This window comes from Balaenoptera musculus, chromosome 3 (assembly GCF_009873245.2).
Source record: "Balaenoptera musculus isolate JJ_BM4_2016_0621 chromosome 3, mBalMus1.pri.v3, whole genome shotgun sequence".
Lineage (NCBI taxonomy): Eukaryota > Metazoa > Chordata > Mammalia > Artiodactyla > Balaenopteridae > Balaenoptera > Balaenoptera musculus.
This window is the reverse complement of record NC_045787.1, coordinates 91,835,796-91,855,660: the sequence shown is the minus strand read 5'-3', so window position 1 is coordinate 91,855,660 and position 19,865 is coordinate 91,835,796. Positions and strand designations below refer to the sequence as shown.

Here is a 19,865-nt window from a genome sequence, read left to right as displayed (position 1 = left end):
TTCCAAAAGCTGCTCTATCACAACCTTATAAAACTTAATCTAAGTTTTCTGACACAAACTGGATAAAAGCTTAGAATTCTTTAATAAGGTGGTAATTCATCTACTTATTTCATCAGCAGCTAGTTAATTTAGCAGCTTAACCATGAAGTTAAATGACTTTAAAGTATGCCTCTAAGATTTGGAAGAGAAATCAGATGACTAAGCACAGAGAAAAAAGAAAACTTTCACCATTCTGGAGAACTCTTAAAATACATGTGCCATTTTCATATATAAAAAGCACTTTTTAAAAAACTATCTACTTATTTTATTCTCACTCATAAAACCTGATGGTAAGAATATCTTTATTTAATATAAAATATTTATTTCTAACAATTATGGACAATAAAAAGTAACTTGAGGGACTTCCATGGTGGTCCAGTGCTAAAGAATCCACCTTACAATGCAAGGGACAGGGGTTCGATCCCTGGTCAGGGAACTAAGATCCCACATGCTGCAGGGCAACTAAGCCCACACGCCACAACTACTGAGCTCCTGTGCCTCAACTAGAGCCCACATGCTCTGGAACCCGCATGCCACAACTACAGAGTCCACATGCCCTGGAGCCTGCACGCCACAACTAGAGAAGAGAAAACCTGCAGGCCACAACTAGAGAGAAGCCTGCTCCACAACGAAAGATCCTGCATGTCTCAACGAAGATCCTGCGTACTGCAACTAAGACCCTAAGACCTGACACAGCCAAAAATAAATAAAATAAATAAATAAATAATAAATAAATCTTTAAAAATAAAAATAAAAAATAAAAGTTAAAAAAAAAAGTAACTTGATTAGAATAGCCTGTTTTAAAAAAATTGGTTCTCATTTATATCCTATTCTAAAAATTTAATTAGATATTTAAATTTAAATATTCTTACCACAATAACATGTGTCACAGTTGACAATGAACTATCTCCTGCCATCAGAGTACGAAGCAGTACCCCATTGGTGCAAAATGTCAGAAGTGTCTTTGGAGAAACCCTTTTTAAAAAATCAAAATAAATTTCACAATTACAAATCTTTTATGTAATTAAAACAAGGTCATATATTAAATGCTAGTGTCCTTTGTACTTTAATAAGTGTTACTAATATAACAGTGTACTAGTATATATGTTTTATTAGCAAAGTTATGTGAAATATGTATTTTATGCCTGATAATCTCACAAATTTATTATTACTAACAGCCTTTTATTAATTTAGTAATTATTTTGTTAAAGAACTTAAACAGATATTTTTTAAAGATCTTAAACATTTTTTACTTGGGGGAAAAAAGTATATCATAAATGAGATTAGCTTTTTGAATCACTATATCCAAATAACTGTGAGCAAAGAAATGGTACTACTTCTCAAGAAGGTACTACTAGCACTACTACTAATAATAATAATAATCAATTCATTCACTAACATTTACTGAGTGCTTACTATAAACTTCACATCAAACCTGTGCTCTAGATGCTTTCATTAGCCGCATTTTATAGATGAGGAAACTAAGACTCAAAGAGGTGAAATAACTTGCACTTTATCATGAAACTATGAAACAGGATTTCTATCTATGGCCCAAACTCTTTTTCAAGCTATTTATTTATTCAAAACCTCACTAAGTTTAGACATAAGCTCAATGTCCTATTATAAACTTACTTGGAGCAAAATGATCATCTAACTTTTCAACTAACACATGCTCTATATTTAGTGAAATATAAACATTTAGTCTTTTCTAAGAATGATAAAAAGCTACAGGTGGATTGTCTTTACCTGCTTTCTAAACGGATCTGGTACCCAATTGTCTGACCAATCCTTTCTCTTCTCTCTGCAGCAACTCTTTCAGCCACAGCAATAGCTGCTAATCGTCTTGGTTGAGTACAAAATATACGGCAGGGGATACCATTTTTAAAGCAATCATCTAAAAGGAACTGAGGAATCTGAAACAAATTTTAAAGTACTATAAGATAACATAATTGTATATCCAGAAAATCCATGTCAATCAACTGAAAAACCATCAGAACTAAAAAAAGTTATGTAACATGTCCAAACATAAAATAATCATAAAACCAACAACTTTCATGTAACTGTTAATAATCAGCTAAAAAACGTAATTTAAAAAGATCTTGTTCACAATAGAAACTAAAACTAAAACACTTAAAAACAAAATCATAAAGAAATAGTTAAGGTTTCCATGAAAAAGATTATAAAACACTACTGAAAAACATAAAAGATGGGAATATACTAGAAAAATATGACATTCCTGGATAGGAATAATCAGTATTACAAAAATGTCAATTCTCCCCAAGTTATCCTATAAAGTCAATAAAACAACAATCAAAATTCCATTGGACTTTTTTAAATAGTGAAAAATATAAAGAAACCAGAAATAGCCTAATACCAGGATTGCAGACACTTTTCTATAATTAAATTTAAACAGGTCAGAAAAATTTTAAATAAAAAGTAAAAGTCTTCCCCACCCATACCACTACCAATAGTCCTCTCCATGAAAGTAACTACTGTTAAGTTTCTTATAAACTCGTTTGGGGAAAAAAAAGTTTATACAACTTAAATTATTTGTGTATATAAACAGGTTTTTATTCACACAAAGTCATTATTATACTTAATGTTTGTAATTTGCAGATGTCACTTAATAACATATCAGATCTACCTAATCCATTTTAATAGCTGCACATTCCATCTTATGGATGTGCTATAATTTAACAAATATGACTATACATTAAGTAATTTCCAGTTTGTTTAGGCTTGTTATTTTTGATGCTGTTGCTTACTATCATAAAGAATGCTGCAGTGAACATCTATCTTCACATACTTATGCAAAGACAAATATATGTGGAGTCAAAGAGCATATAAATTTAAATTTTCATAGAAAAATTATCAATCTGCCCTTCAAAACAATTTATACTTTTACCAACAGAGCAGAAGACGCTGTTTTCCCAACACCTATGCAAATGCTGGATTTCATCAATTTTTAAATTTCAGCCAATTTAATAGTTGAAAAATATAATTATTGTTTTGATTTCATTTCTTTAACTATGAGTGAAAAGGACATCTTTTCATGCATGTCTTACCCTCCAGGATTTTTTAAACTTGACCAGTTCATCCGGAAGCATAAATGCAAACAAACTGCTAAGAAATATCTAAAAAGAGAAGCTAATAAAGAGGAATATTATGCTACATACTGTAAAACTACAAAATGCAAAAAGTGAGAACTTGGTGTAGGAACAGATAATTAAAAATACATAACAAAAATTCCAGAAATATACCCAGGTACTATAGAAATTTAGTATTTGATCAAAAGTAGTATCTCAATACATGCACCCCAATGTTCACAGCAGCACTATTTACAACAGCCAAGACATGTAAGCAACCTAAGTGTCCATCCACAGATGAATGGATAAAGATGTAGTGGGTATATATATATATATACACACACACATACACATATATATATACACACACACATACATACACACACACACATATGTACACAATGGAATATTACTCAGCCATAAAAAAAAGACTGAAATGTTGTCATTTGCAGCAATATGGATGGACCTAGAGAATATCATACTAAGTAAGTCAGACAGAGAATGACAAATATTATATGATATCACTTATATGTGGAATCTAAAAAATAATACAAATGGGTCTATTTACAAAACAGAAACAGACTCAAAGACATAGAAAACAAGCATAAGGTTACCAAAGGGAAAAGGGAAGGAGGGATAAGTTAGGAGTATGGGAATCCATAGATACACACTACATAAAATAGATAAGCAACAAAGATTTACTATATAACACAGGGAACAATATTCGATATCTTGTAATAACCTATTATGAAAAATAATCTGAAAATAATTATATATATATATAACTGAATCACTTTGCTGTACACCTGAAACTAACACAATATTGTAAATCAACTACACTTCAATTTTTAAAAAGTAGTATCTTAAAATCGGGGGAAGGGATTATTAAATGAAAATTGTATTGGAACACTAGATACTAACATAAGGAAAAAAGTTAGATTCCTACCTGATATGACACAATAAATAAACTCCAGATGGATTTTTAAAACTACAAATATAAAAGTATTAGAATAAAATATTTGTAGGAAAATGTTTTTTAATCTTGGGGTAGAAAATGATTTTCTGAGCATGGCATGAAGCCCTAAAAAAAGACTGACAGATTTGACTATTTATAAAAATGTAAAACTACTAATCAAGATACCATACGCAAAGCTAAAAAAGCAACCAAAAAATTGGGAGAAATTGTTTTTAAGATATCTAACACATAACAGCCATGCATCCATAATGTACAAAGCACTATTAAAAATAAATCCAAAATGATTAAACCTAAAGAAAAATAAGATATAAATAAGTACCTCACAGAATATAAATAGATAATAAGCAAACGAAAAGATACTCAACTAAGAATCAGAGAAATGCAAATTAAAACATTATTTTTTGCTTATCAGATTGATAAAGGTAAAAAAAAATTATATCCATTGTTGCCTAAGTTTTAGAGAAATGGGAACTTTCAATACATTCAGTACTATTTTAATACGATAACTCTTTTTTGAATTAACAGACAGTAACTAGTTAATCTAGCTACTAAAATTTTAAATGCCATATTTTTGATCCAGCATTTTCACTTCTAGGAATTTATCCTATTAAAACATTCCCACAAATTAGAAAAGAAATATTAGGATGCAATATAATAAAGTAAGTACAGAGTAAGAATCCTGCTCTGCCACTTCCTAGTTATGTGAATTTGGGTAGATTAACATCTGTAAGTTTTAGTTTTTATTCCTCATCTGTAAAAAGAGATAATAACAAGCCTACATATCTTGGGTTAATAAGAGGTTTAATTAAGATAACTGTTGTAAAACTTCAGCACGCAGTAAACAGTCATTTATTTTATCACTGTTACTACAAAAATGCTCAGGAATGCTACTCAAATGTTTAAAAAATGAGGTCTATCGCTAGGTACTGACACAGAAAAATATCCAATATCTATTAAGTGAAAAAAGCAAGATGCAAAGCGTATACATATTATCCCATGTTTGTTTTAAAAATAATCTATATCAATACTGTAAAGAGAATAAAAACAAAACAAACAATCCCCCCAAAAAACCCAGAAACACATACTCCAAGTTTCTGACAATAAACCAGGGAAAGAGGAGGGTGGCAAGAGAACTAGAAATCTTTCACTTTCCATAATATTTTCTATAATGTTTGAATTTTATATAATGAACATGAATAATGAATATGAACATTCAAAAGGCAAATAATTTCCTAATGCTACCAAAGGAAAGATGAAAATGGCTAACGATATTAACTTCAAACTATGTCATATTTGTATTTCATAGGACAGGAACATTAGTAATTTTACTTGAACTCCTTGAACAAGATACAATTATTTCTTAGGTTTAAACCCATTTAGATTAATAGTTTCTTTTGAAAAGCAAAGAGAATAATATTTAATTCCTAACTAAATTCTCCAGATCTTTTCATACCTAGTAAAATGATACACATAATTGTGAAAATAGACATCCATAATTCCAGTATGCAAATATCCTTAGGAAGAACACTCAAATAATTTAAATAAAACCATATTTGTTATATTTTATCAAAACTTTCATAATCTCTATTTGATATAATTAAAATGGCTACAATTAACATCTACTGGCAAAACTTTCTAATACTAAAACAATTATAACAATCTAAGACATCTGAACAGATTCTTTGGCATGACTCCATGGAATTTCACTTAATCATAACCATGTTGAAGAAAAATCTTATACATTGTCTTCATATAAAAATTTCATCACGTTTGTAATTAGTTTTATAGGCTCAAGTTTTAGGTATAAAGAGTTATACTTCTGTGAAAATGATTAAGTCCCACAAGTAAATAACTGGTAAATTTTATAGTCAACCTCTCCTACCACCTTGCCTTATTTATTTGACTAACTTTATGAAACCAACCAATATAAGCATAGGAAATCTTAAGCAATTGTCAAAAGCAAATTTATTTGTCCATAAAAGAAAAGAAGAAAATGTAAAATTATACTCACTATTCTATCTGCACCTCAATCAAAAGCAAAGTAATTTTACTGTTTCAACATGCTAACACGTTAAAGAACATAAACAAGAAAAGGTCATATCATCGTACCATGCTTACTTCCAACCTTGTCAGCCTATGAGTGAAACTTCATAACAATGAAGTACTATGATTCTAAACATCCAAGTCAAACATGTCATATTAATCTCACTTTATGTTAACTTTGTATTAACACTTCTTGTTGTTATCAATATTACTTTTAATTTAGCTGCTACGTAAAAACACTATGCTAGGCACTTCACAGACATTATCTCTAAACCCCACCTTGAATGGTAGCAATTGTTAGTACCATTTTATAAATGAGGACTCTGGCTTCAAGAGTTACAAATCTAGCCTAAAATTTCACATTCAATAAATGTGAGAGCTGGAATCTGAACTGAAGGTCAAAGTCCATTTTCCTTTCAGGATACCAAATCACAACCTCACCTCTGTTTAAATAAAGCCCTTATGTACTAATTTAAAAATAAATATTTTAAAATATTACCTTTCTACAAATTCTCAAAATGTACTTCCAGTAATAATTTATTTCTGAAATAACCATTAAAATAAACAAAAGTTCCTTTTTCGTTTTTTGTTAAAATACATGTAGTGTAAATTTGATATAAAACTACCACGAGATAAAATAATTTTTTCTTCTATAAACAACAAAGAAGAAACAAACCTGTGTAGTCTTTCCAGACCCAGTTTCTCCTACAATCAAAACTACTTTATTTTCCTTAATTATTTTAACAATTTCTTCTTGTTTCTCAAACACTGGCAGAGACTGCCTGAAAGAATCAAATTCAGATTCTCCTCTTTTCACTGGAATCTGAGGTATGCCATTGTTGAGTCGCCCACTTGTCTTGCTCATTTCCCGGTTTTCTTTGAAAATAAATAAGAGAACAAAAAAATTTATGATCAACAATAAAAAGAGTTAAAAAACAAAAATAAGTAATTTCTAATGTAATTCCTTTCAAGTGTTTCTTCCCTACTCAGTCTAAAGTTAAAAAGCAATGCCTCAGCTGTTGTACTGCCACACAATATTCTTAGAGAATATGTTACACATTTTTATATCAATTAGAAGGCAAATTTCCCAAAAGTATTTCTGGTGCACAATGTTTAAAAATGAACAAAAGTCAATCATTCAAAAATCATTAAAAATAAAACCCAATTCTGATATCCTAAAATAATTTTCAGGCTTGTTTCTATCAATTATAACACAGAAAATTATAATTTTAGAGTAGGAAACAACGTATATTATACTTATAAATTCTGTTACATACAATATGAAAACACATATGAAAAATAAAAAACCCTCTATGCTTAAAGTTAGCATGTAAGATTATGTGATCAAACAGAATAATATGTGTAAATATAAGGTCCTAATGCTTAACAAATCTCCTAATTGTGCATTTTAGCCAACATCTACATTTAAGCAGATAGGAATACAAAAGTCATGATGTGTTTATACTCTTCACATAACTCAAAATATTTTTATGTGCATGTATTTTTAAAACTCCTTGATAGCTAGCACCATGCATTTCCACATTCTGCAAACGTACTCCACCAGTAGAAATTATGCAGATTCTTTCACTGGAGATAATAAAAGAAATAACTTTCTCATTAGAAAAGTTATTTTTCCAAATAGTAAAATTACTTCATTTTATAACCTAAATATATTTATTTATCTACCTTTGAGCAAGTTAATGTACTGAAGACTCTGTCCTGTCTCTTCCCAGAAGCTAAAGTCCCAATTCAAAATCCCACTCATTAGTGTGTCACGGCAGCATAACATAGGAAAGTTCAGATTTTGGAGTCACATCCCAGCTTTGTGGTTTACTGGCTGGTTGAGTGGCCTTGAACAAATTTAACTTCTCTGAGCCCCAGTTTCTTCACCTGTGAAATAGGGGAAATTCTTACCTTGCAAGGGTTGCTATGAGGCTCTATGTAGAGTTTAGTATACTGTCTAGCACACAATAAGTGCTCAATAAATGTTTAGCTATTACTGTAACACTTTACAAAAAACCCTGTCTAACTTAATGACATGCCTTAACACTGCATTTCATTCCAAAATCTTCACAACTCTTAATCATTTCTAACCAACTATTCAAATTGAGAAATCATATTTCATGTTAGTTTTTAAAAATAAATTTTAAGTGGAAAAAGAACAGTCAAGAAATAATAGGATAAACAAGGAAGCTCCCCAGAAAATACATACCAGCTTCAACTGCAAACACATTTCCTCTTTCTGTTTTAGGCAGAAGTTCAGTACGCTCTTTATTGGTGACAGGAAATCTTTGAATTAGGCTCCTAACAGCATGTTTTGTATTATGAGTCAAATTACAGGTCATCATTGCATGAGCTGTTTCTGATCCATCTTTCTTCTTCACAGTTAGGTATCTACTTGCTCCCTTTCTGAATATTAATAAAAATCATTTATTTACTATATATAGTCAATTTGTTCACATATGATATATGGCTACTTAGAAAACATGTCTCAAGCAAAACACTGAAAAAGATCAAAATGCTTTGGGATAAGATGCTGGAAATCCCAGAAAATTCAGTAAAGAGGAATTTAGTACTAAAGTGGCCACAAGACCATTTTCAATTAAATTTTCAAAATGCTGCAAATCCAATTTTAAATCAGCACAAAAAAAGGCTTACTTACCCCTAAGTGTTAAAGTTTGTCTTAGCAGGCTTCATGGTGGATGAAACATCACCAGTTAATACATGCTGGGAAACATATAGAGGGAGAAACTCAATTTGAACAACAGAATCTAAAATTGATAATGAAAACATTATGGTGGTCCAATGATAACAGTGGTCCAGACTAATATATCCCACTGAATGTTTCTCCAGTATGCCGGTAATGTCACACTCCCATGAAAACCTGTTAAGAAAGCCAAGTTTAGTGGCTGGACCAAAAAAACACAAATCAGCATTACTGATAAGTATTTTCAGATGTATACTGGGAAAAAAAAAAAAAAGAAGTTTTTCAAAGCTTCTGACTCTAGCCTTCAATTATAAGGTAATGATGATTTATAACTGTTCTCAAGTTACCTGATGTAGGTATATTTACTTCTTTAAATGGTCCTAATTATGTCTTTGATGACTTCTGTAGCTTCAGGAGTACTAAGTACAATGTTATACACACAGGAAGTCCTCAAATGTATTTTGAATGATTTAATAATACATGTCTATGATCTAGTACAATGTAGTACTGTAAAGAGCCTGGGTTATGAAACCACACAGACTTGGATTTGAATCCTATCTCTACCACCTACTAGCTGTGGGACCACAAGCAAATTATTTAATAGCTCTGAGCCTAAGATGATGATGATGATAATAATAATAATAATAATAATAATAATAATAATAATAATACCTGCCTCAAAGGACTCTTCATATGATTAAATAAGATAATGCATGTAAAGGGCAGTATCTGCTACAAAGTACACACTAAATAAATGAAAGCTATTATTATAATTATAGCCAGGAAAAAATATCATTTCTTGTACCAAAAAAAGTTACACAAAACACTTCATAAAATGTTTTGCCATTTGTTAATGCCACTATCATATTACAGAAATGAGCAACAAAGCCACAAATACAATGAAAATTATATATATAATTTTACTAATTCTAAATTAAATTTTAGAATTTTCCTAATTCCTAAATCTAATTTAAATACTTTCAACAATATCTTCACTATAGAGTGACATGAAACTGAAGATTAACCTATACAGCTTTAGCTATCTAAGTCTTCTAAGTGAGGCTTTCAATTTACCAAGATTTTTAATTTCTGGAAACTCCTCAATGAATTATACCCTTTCTATGCCATCATCTACTCCTGAACAAGTGCTTAGTGATGCTTAAATGATGGCATAAAGATGAACTTATTAAAATTTAACTGATCTAGAAATTTTAGTCATTTTCATGGTAAATCAGAATTATTGGATTCTAGAGATGTTCTCTGTAGTAGGTTCTTTTCCCATGGACCTTTCTGAAACTTCAGTACAGTCATGATAGACTCAATCATTCATTCCCCTTCTGTTCCATGTACTTCATAAAATTTTAACTATAGAAGGCCAGAAGTGTGCTGAAATGAGCGCTAGAGAAACAGTCAGGAGGCTTGTGTTCAGCTAGTAATAATCTTTCAATTAACTAGCTATGTGATCAAAAATAAATCATTTTCCTTCTCTGACACAGAATTTTAAAACCTCTAATATTTCTATCAGCTCCAAGATGCTTTAATTTTCTCAAAAATCATCTCAGGAAAGTTTTGCTATATTTCACCTTTACTTTTCTTTTATTCATTCATTCAATCATTCATCATATATTGAGTACCTACTGTATGCCAGGCACTATGCTAGAAGCTGTGATTACAAAGTTGAGGAAAATATACTCTTTCCTCAATAAGCTCACAACAAAAATAATGGGTCAGATTGAGACTTTCCTAACATAGGTTGCCTAATAATAATTCAGCATTAATCTATAACAATAACTCATACTAAGCAAGTGTGAGTAATTAGTCATTACCATTTACAATTTACTAAATTCAGTTTGAACCCAGATGGTGAGACAGAAAGAGAATATCAACTTGATAGTTTTTACGTTTTGGTAAAAAAATTCTACTATTAGTGCTATTAGGCTATTAGTGCTCATTCCTACCCCATTCAGCACCACAGTGACACTGATATATAATTTAAAAATTAGTGAAATTTTGGCAAAATATTCACCTCATTATTGTGTGGATGAAAACATTCAATATAGTAGAGTTGTCCCACTATGTAAACTAACACACTGAAATCTCCTCATCATGCTTTCATTCCAAGGTAACCAAAACTATAATTTGATGAACATCTAGTCGTTCCCTTTACACAGCAAAATTGACTAGAAACTACCTGCACAACATGGAAAAGATGCTAGATAAATGAACTCCACAAGAATTTTTAAAAATAATAACATGCAAGCCCTATATGCCATATTTAAGTATAAAAGTAAATGGACTAAAAATACAGATAAGAACATCATAACTTCTAACTTTCAAAGGGAAAAGTAATCATGCATGTTATAATGAAGTTATGACATTTCAATAGCTTCTTCTTTTTAAAGAAAAATGATGATATAACTAATCAAATTTGATGCAATTTTAATATTAATAAATGTTTCATTTACACAGCATGTTACTGAATAATTTACCTCAAATACAACTATACACCTTGCTATTCCCCACTTTACAAACCTGAGAACAGTTTAAAAATCTGCTAAAGAGCCAAAATCTGAAATCACTGCTTAAAAAGCTCACAGCCGCCAAGGAGCTAATGCCTCTAAAAAGATAATACACATTTGTTTGATGTCTAGTATATACTTAATTTCATTTCCCTTTAATTTATACTTCCACTAAGCAGACAGATGCAAAGATCTAACTCCAAACCATTTTATCCTCAATACTGTAATACAAAATTACAAATTTATTAAAGTTTGAATCATACAAATTTGTGCTTTTTCACGATTACCTAGAAAATAATAAACCAAACGAGTTAATTTTGTCACTAAACACAATTATTTTCATGTGATGCTGTTTGTGGTAAATTTTTTTCTTTTTGTGACTTAATGGACAATAAGCAACTTAGAGATGAGCCTTATCCAATATCTCTGTCTTAACTCCTCGCAGTTCCTAAAACACTGCTATGAACTCACTGTGAAAAACAAAAATTAATTAGCTAAACATTAACTATGTTTGATTGCTGGCTCTGCCACCTGCTAGCTGTGTGATCTTGGGAAAACTATTTAATTCTCTAAGCTCGGATTGCCTCATCTGTTATACAGGCACCAGGTATTGAAAAAACAGAACCTACCATACAAGACTGTTGTGAGGATCAAATAATCTACTTAAAGCACCTAGCACAATGCCTGTTGCACAAGAGCACTTAATAAATGTTAGCTGCTGTTACTATTATTACTGTGCACTGTAGGGGTTTATTTAATGGATATCCAAAACTTCACTAACAGGGTTCATCACTTTTAACCCATTTTTCCTGTTTTAGCTAGGGGAAGAGAGGTGGAGTGCAGTATGCAATCTCCCATGGCAGGAGGTAAGGGAGGCAGTAACTCAGATCTGAAAGGGGATCTTGTTGTAGGGTATAGCCTCCTGGTCAGGGTGAGTAGAATACCTGAATACCTATTAAGCAGCACCTTCAGCAATCACAGGATAAAAAACCTGTACTTGGAAAACCTGCTTTCATACACTTTATATTTTCTCTTTCCACAAGTTTTTAACAAAGTTCATCTTGTAAATTTCTTTTTGTCTAACTTGGACTAAGAAGAATAGGAAAGAATTTTGTTTTATTCATGAACAAATTAAAGACTCAAAAAAGTGTGCTCTTAGAACCAAAACACAGTGACATAGGTTGAGGAAAAACAGAACAAATTACAAGGAGGTGAAATTTTGGGTATGGGAAAACTTGACTGGAATGTCTAAGAAAACATTAGGATAGAGTGAAGAACACAAAATGGGGGTGTTACTCCAACAAGAGTATTTTTACCAAAAGATGAGCAATTATAAAGAAAATAATCAATTCAAAGTAAATTCAACTCTCTAAGAGGAGATGAAAAACAAAATCCAACACATGTGGCTTCATTTTGAAAGAAAGGAGATAAAAAATTAAAAAGTGATCAGAAAAAAAAAATGTAAATTATCACACAGTAAGTCTGGAATCTGTTTTTAAAAACCTTGTAAGAAACTCAAAATAAACTACAGGATCACAGAATCTTAACCAACACATAGAGATTAACTCCTTCATTTTTTACATTTAAGAAAACGGGCCTTTAAAGTTAAGGGACATGACCAAAGCTAAAGAACAAAGCAGTGAGAGACTGGGATTAGAATCCAGGTTTCTTGCCCTTTCCTCCACACCTCTCAAATAGGTATTATGGAATCATAATACCAGGCACAAAAAAAAAAAAAAAAACCACACAACAGAAAGACTAACTTAACAATTATTAACTAACTTAACTATCCTAAATTAACAAAGTTAATTCTAGGAGGTTAAAAATAAAAGATCTTTACTCAAGAGTGAACAGAAAAACCCATACAAGTCAGGTACAAATTCTCATATAAATGAAAAGAAAGGATTTAAGAAATATATTCAAAGTGATTTAGTTCTTTATATATGTAAAAAGAAGGAAAGGCATTTGAAAATGACAAGGACCACTAGAAAAACATTGTACTAAGTTTGCTCAGAGATAAAAAGGGATTGGGAAAGAGCTAGGACATTTACTAAGAAGAGGATTTATGGAGCATTAGATATAGGGAGTAGGGATGAGATAATAGGTGGGGTTGCCTTGATTCCCTTAGCATCTCTTTCCTGTTTCCTTTCTGTCTCTTCAACGTTTCTTCATCCCCCTTTTTTTGTCCTGATAACTTGCTCTCCCTTTACCCCCCAAATTTTTTTTCCTCTCTGGACCATCCCTTAAAGGATCATGCTACTGAACAAAAGTAGAAGTAGTCTAGTCCAATGGACTGCTTTTCTAAGAGTAATTTCTAAAGGTCATTTCCAAGTTCACTGTTTAGAATTAAAAACCCATGTAACCACAGAAGTGATGTAGCTGCACAACAGTGCATTTATAACAGATATTTTCTAGTGCAGGCCCATAATCTCTTATCTATTACCCTTAAATCCAAACAGCTCTGAAAAGTGGCAGACTTCTGTAAGTCTGCAGCAACTTCATTAGGCAGCAAAGCCTGGTTAAATTAACATGAAGCTATTTATGATTTTTATTTACCTTAGTGTGAATAGTTATACATTTTTCAGCAAGAAATATAACATACTGCTAATATACCCTATTGCCTTTCTGAAATCTGAAAATCTGCATCTCAAAACATATTTGGCCCAGGTGTTTTTGGATAAAGGACTGTGGCCCTGCACCTTATTTCTATTTTCAAGTGCAATATTTTACCTATCCAGAGGACTATAATATGGGTGGAACCTTCCCAGGATGCCAACACTGGTTTTAGTGACGTTCAAAGTGCACATGCACCCAAGCTACATCCCTTGTCTCAGTCAGTAACTGTATCATCACTATGGTGGACATTCATATGCAAGACATTCCAACCTCAGCTACTTTCACCTTAGGACCTTCTATTTAGTTATTAATATATTCACTTAATTAAGGCTTTGTTTTCCCTCTTCTTAACCTAAAAACTGGAAACTGAAATTTCATCTTTTTTTCCCCCAATCTCAGTGGTTCTCAACCAGGAGCAATTTTGCTCCCAGGGAAGATTTTGGAAATGTCTAAAGGCATTTGTGCTTGTCACAACTGGGGGTGGAAGTGTTACTGGCATGTAGTGGGTAAAGGCTAGGTATGCTACTAAACATCCTACAATGCACAAAATAGCCCTCCACAATAAAGAATTATCCAGTCCGAAACGTCAATAGCACCAATACTAAGAACTCTATATCAATCCCATCATTCTTATTCCCAAAATGAAATAACTCCACAGAATTTTAGAGTTCTTCAATATGGATGGCTCAAATGACTTTTCCCCACTATGGATAAGTGATCTTCAAAAAATATATATGTTTCCTCCTGTTCAGTTTTATTTAATCAGTTCTAATCATCAGATTCGTGACTTGGTATGAAAAAAACAACAAGCATGTGTTCTAAAAGCATACCATTATAGTACAGTAGCATTAAAAGAGATAAGTTCTGTAAATAATCTTACTTATTATTTTTAGTCCAACCATTCTTCAAGAAAAAAGTTTTGGTTTCCATAAAAGAAGAGAATAAATTTCTCAATGCAATCAACTTCAACTTTTAAACCATTCTCTCTACATCTTAAGATTTACCTTCTTCTCCTACTCTCCCCCAATCAGGGAAAACAAAAAAAGGGGGATAAAAGCAAAAAGAAAAGCAAAGAGCTGAGTTTGGTACAGACATGAATCAGATCATCTACACACAATATAATTAAGGATGTGAATCTAACTAAAGCAGTAATAACTATTTAGTCAAAAACATTTCTCTTTTTTGGTAAATAATTTTTTCAATTAAGAAAACTTATCAGCTTACCCTTTACTTTTAGAAACCAAACCAAGAGACTGACTCAATCGATGAATAAAGGCTCTTTCCGTACTGGTCAAAGAAGAAGGAAATTCCATTTCTACATGGAAAAAAAACACAAAGCATCATTTGTGGATCAGCAATTTTCCTTCAAGGTTCTTCAATACACATATATATTTATAAAATATGAAAAATCATATAAACATATAATCAAATTTATTATATTTTATGTGAAAAGTAGATACAAGCATTCCTAGGAGGTACTGTGGGTTTGATTCCAGACCCTTGTAATAAAGCGAATATCGTAATAAAGCAAGTCATACAAATTTTTTTGGTTTCCAGGGCCTATGTTGGTTTGTTGGTTTCCAGGGCCTATGTTATGTTTACACTACACTGTAGCCTATTAAGTGTGCAATAGCATTATGTCTTAAACAACAACGTACACACGTTAATTTAAAAATCCTTTATTGATAAAAAATGCTAACCATCATCTGACAACATGGAATTGCCACAAACCTTCTATTTGTAAAAAAATACAGTATTTGCAAAGCACAATAAAGTGAAGTGCAATAATGAGATATGCCTGCACTAATTAACCACTGAATGTCTACCAGAATTCTGATATTAATAACATTTAAACCTAAATGTGATAAAGGACCCTGATGTTCACCAAAGATTAGTCCTCTTACTTGTGCTGAAATCTTGAGCTCCTGAAGAACATATTTTACTATCTTAACTTACTTGCTTAACTAACAAAATGTTTATTTCCTTCAAGGATGAGGTATGCTCAAGTAATATGAATGCTCAGCATCAGATTCCATTGTCTTCGCCTTCAAAAACTGCATAGAATCCCTATTTCACTGTCTCAGACTGGATATGATGCTGTATATTTCTGGGGCTTCACCTCTGTTTAATGAAAGTTCAGAATCACTCTGTCCAGGTCCTTTTTTGGGAGGAGAGGGAAGGACTCTAAGCTTCCAGAATAAGGGGTCCTCTACTTAGAGCAGCAAATCGGAATGAGCTCTCAATATACTGTACTGATCACACAGGTCAGCTGCTGGTTCTGCATTGTGTGACCCAAGACAAGTAGCTTTGCAACCTTAAGAGGTATGGAAGACGTTTCGTCTAAGTGAACGAGTTTCTTTTTTTTTTTTTAAGTGTTTAGAGGGATACTTCCGGGATGTAAACAAAGCACTACATACTGCCACTGCATTTATTCGTCTGATTTCCTTCCGCTCCTCTACTTCCGAACTCAAACTAAACGTACCTCGATTAAGGCTACCACCACCTCCTTTAAAAAAAAAAAAAAAAAAGTAGGGGCTTAACAATACCTAAAAGTTGTGGCAAAGCTACCGAAAGGCCTCTCCCTGGGGAAAGAAATGCCTCCTGCAGTTGAGCAACCTGATTTTCGTGCCTTCGGACGAGGCAAGTGCCCCGTTACCCGGCTGATCCGCAGGACGCCACGGGGCTCTTCACATCCCCGGGCAAGGCTCACAACTCTGGCCCCAGCCCCGCGCCCACCTCGCCCGGGCCCGGTGGACCGCCCCCGTCTCTCCTCCCTTCTGTGAGGCAGCCCCTTCCCACGAGGGGCCGGGCTTCCGGGAGGTGGGGCAGCCGGCGGGGTCCATGTCAGGAACCTCACCTCTCTGGTCCCCGTATCGGAAGCGCTCCAGAGCGATATTGACCGCGATCTTCACCTCCTCGTCTATACGAATGTCCTTCAGCCCCTTGGCCCGGCCGCCGCCCGCAAGGCCACACGGCGCCGGGCAGCTGCCGCCGCCCCTTCCAGGAGCCGACGGCCGCGGGGAGACGCTGCTCGGCCTGGACATGGCCCTGAGGAGATGTTCTCCTCGCGGTAGAGCGGCCAGGCCTGCTGGCTGACGGCCAACGACAAGGAAAGTGGGCCTCGGGGGCCTTTGCCGGGGCCAAACGGCTCCACAGGCTATCTGCGCTGGATCGGGCTCACCGGAAAACCCCCGGTGTCCACAACAGGCGATGAGGCGCCGGCGGCACTAGAGCCCCAGCCGGACGGAGAGCGCGGGCGTGATGACGTCACCGGGGCCGACACCAGTGACGTCAGCGCTCAGGCTGTCTCTGGCATCCTGGGCGCTGCACCCCGATCTCCAGCTCCCTGTCGAGCTGGTTCTCCCTGTCGTCTCCTGTCCCCACGCAACCCCCACCCCCGTCCCGAGGGGCTCTCGTTCAACCACTTATTCAGTCGCTCGCTATTTGGTTAAATCATTAATTCATTCGGTAAGCATATGTGGGCTTCTACTATGTGCCCTAGATATACATTGGGGAACCAGACAGAAAGGGCTCCTGCCTTCGTGGAGTTTACATTCTAGTGGGGGTACAGTTGCCAGATTTAGTAAACAAAAATACAGGATGCTCAGTTTATTGGAATTTCAGATAAGGAACACAATTTCAGTATAGTTATTTCCCATGCAATATTTGGGAGCACACAGAGTAAAGAATTATTCGGTACCTGAATGCAAATTCAACTGAGTGGCCTTATTTTATCTGGCAACCCTATATGGGAATAACAGACAGTAAACAAAAAAATGATTAAAGGTAGTTGTAAGTGCTATGTGAGATGATGAAATAGGAAGATGCAACCCTTTAGTTTGGGATGTCAAGGAAGATTATGAGAATGTCCATTTGCTTGTATACAATTCCACTAACATAAACCTAAACCCAGCCACCCTAATTGCTTCCACTCTAGTCTTCCTATTATCCATTCTCCAGAAAGCAACTAGAGTGATCTTTTTAAAAACACAGTTGGCTTTCAGTGTCTTTGGGTTCCTTATCCACTGCTTCAACCAACCACTAAACCAAAAAAAAAATTTTTTTTAATTCCAGAAAGTTCCAAAAAGCAAAACTTGAATTTACTGTGCACTGCAACTATTTACATAGTATTTACATTGCATTAGGTATTATAAGTAATTTAGAGATTATTTTAAGTACATAAGAGGATGTGCATAGGTTATATGCAAATATTACTGCCATTTTATACAAGGGACTTGAACATCCTTGCATTTTGGTATCCTCAAGGGGTCCTGGAACCAATCCCCACAGAGAGACAACTGTACAAGCCAAGTAGGTTAACACCCCTACACAAAGCACTCCAATTGCTCCCCATTGCAACTATAAAACACCCTCAATTCCTTACCATGACCCTGAAGACCCTGCCTAATCTGGCCTCTGTCTACCTCGCACCATTCTCATCCTCACAGTGCTCAAATGCACTAATTTCTTTCTGTCCCTTGAACACACCAAGCTTATTACCATCAGGGGAACTTTCCACTTGCACAGTTTTCTCCTGCACATGACAATCTTCCTCCCAGTACTTCACATGGATGCCTCTTTCTCCTCATATAAGCCAGGATTCCATCCCTTACCTAGATAGGCTCTCCTACATCAACCCATTATCATTTACCGCTGTTTGAAATTATTTTGTTTATTTCTATATTTATTATTTGCTCTTCCCACTATAACATAAGCTTTTTAGGAGCAGGAACCTTGTTTATCTTGTTTGCCACTGTTTCATCAGTAGCTAGAACTGTATGGTCATACAATAAATATTTATTGGTTTTCCATATTGTAGAATCTGGAATTAAGATTTGTCATCTCTATCCTCTGAAAACTTTCTTCATAATCCTTGGGATCCTAATCAATTTGATTGGCTACTAGAAAGAGTTCTGGATAAGCAGAAATAAGTCCTGTGTCCTGGTCCTGGCATGGTTACCAGTGAACTGTGTGAACATTTTCTACTATGTTGATCCTAATTTCCTTAGCTGTTCAGTAATAATGCCTGCCATTTATTAAGTGCCCAGGGGCACTGTCTTTATTTTTCCAATCCTCACAAAACCATATGAAGTAGTTATATTACCTCATGATACAAATGAGTAAACAGGCTGGATGAGGTTAAAAACTGGTCCAAGGCCATGCTAGTGATAATTAATGACGTAATGGAAAAAAAGCCCAGCTGATCATGAGGCCTAGCTTCATTCCAGGACAAATCATAAATAGAAGATAATACCTGGATGCACCAAACATATTGTGATAAAACTGAAAACATTTTATGTGGGGTCAGACACATATTGCTTTCAATCTCACTCGATAACCTCTTTGTTCCACACTTTATTGGCTCCATCATTTATTAGCTTTGTGACTTGACTACTTACTTTGCCTTCTGAGCTTCTGGTTTTCCATCTGTAAAATGGGTATCTTTAATATTCATTTTATAGTATTGTGAATTTGACATAATATGTAAGTATTAGGCATTGATCTAATGTGTGCTTCTTCTTTCTTTCTTTCCTTTCTTTTGGAATAAATGCCAAAATATTTGTATTCCTAGTACCTAGTAAACATATGGAATATGTTCATTGAAATAAAAGAGAATATTCACTTAAGTTACATAGCAGTAAATTATAAAGTCAATCAGATTCTACATTATCTAATGTTTTTGCATACTCCTAGAAATTTCTGGTGCTTAGGGTGAACACTGCAATTCTACTTTTTACATGTGCTTCAGAAAAAAATTAAAAATAAGGAAAATATGGAATATTTACAAATGATTTCAAGTTGAACTTAGTGTCAGATAGACCTAAAGTTTTAATCTTTGTTTTTACCACTTTATAGTTATGGCCTTGTGCAAGGACTTA

The 19,865-nt window shown here is 33.9% G+C and overlaps 1 protein-coding gene across 4 annotated transcripts in view; it reads right to left on the bottom strand.

Annotated features, from left to right (window-relative positions):
- The window catches only part of YTHDC2 (YTH domain containing 2), an 82,147-nt gene extending 64,924 nt beyond the window's left edge, over positions 1-17,223 (bottom strand). For all 4 annotated transcript variants that reach the window (XM_036847434.1, XM_036847433.1, XM_036847436.1 and 1 more), the window contains exons 1-6: positions 16,844-17,223; positions 15,211-15,301; positions 8,357-8,553; positions 6,821-7,020; positions 1,786-1,952; positions 912-1,014 (exon numbers count right to left, since the gene is read on the bottom strand). In XM_036847434.1, coding sequence (XP_036703329.1) covers positions 912-1,014; positions 1,786-1,952; positions 6,821-7,020; positions 8,357-8,553; positions 15,211-15,301; positions 16,844-17,030 — 945 coding nt within the window. In that variant the 5' untranslated portion in view covers positions 17,031-17,223. The remainder of the gene's footprint in view (positions 1-911; positions 1,015-1,785; positions 1,953-6,820; positions 7,021-8,356; positions 8,554-15,210; positions 15,302-16,843) is intronic.
- Between the last annotated feature and the right edge of the window lie 2,642 nt (positions 17,224-19,865).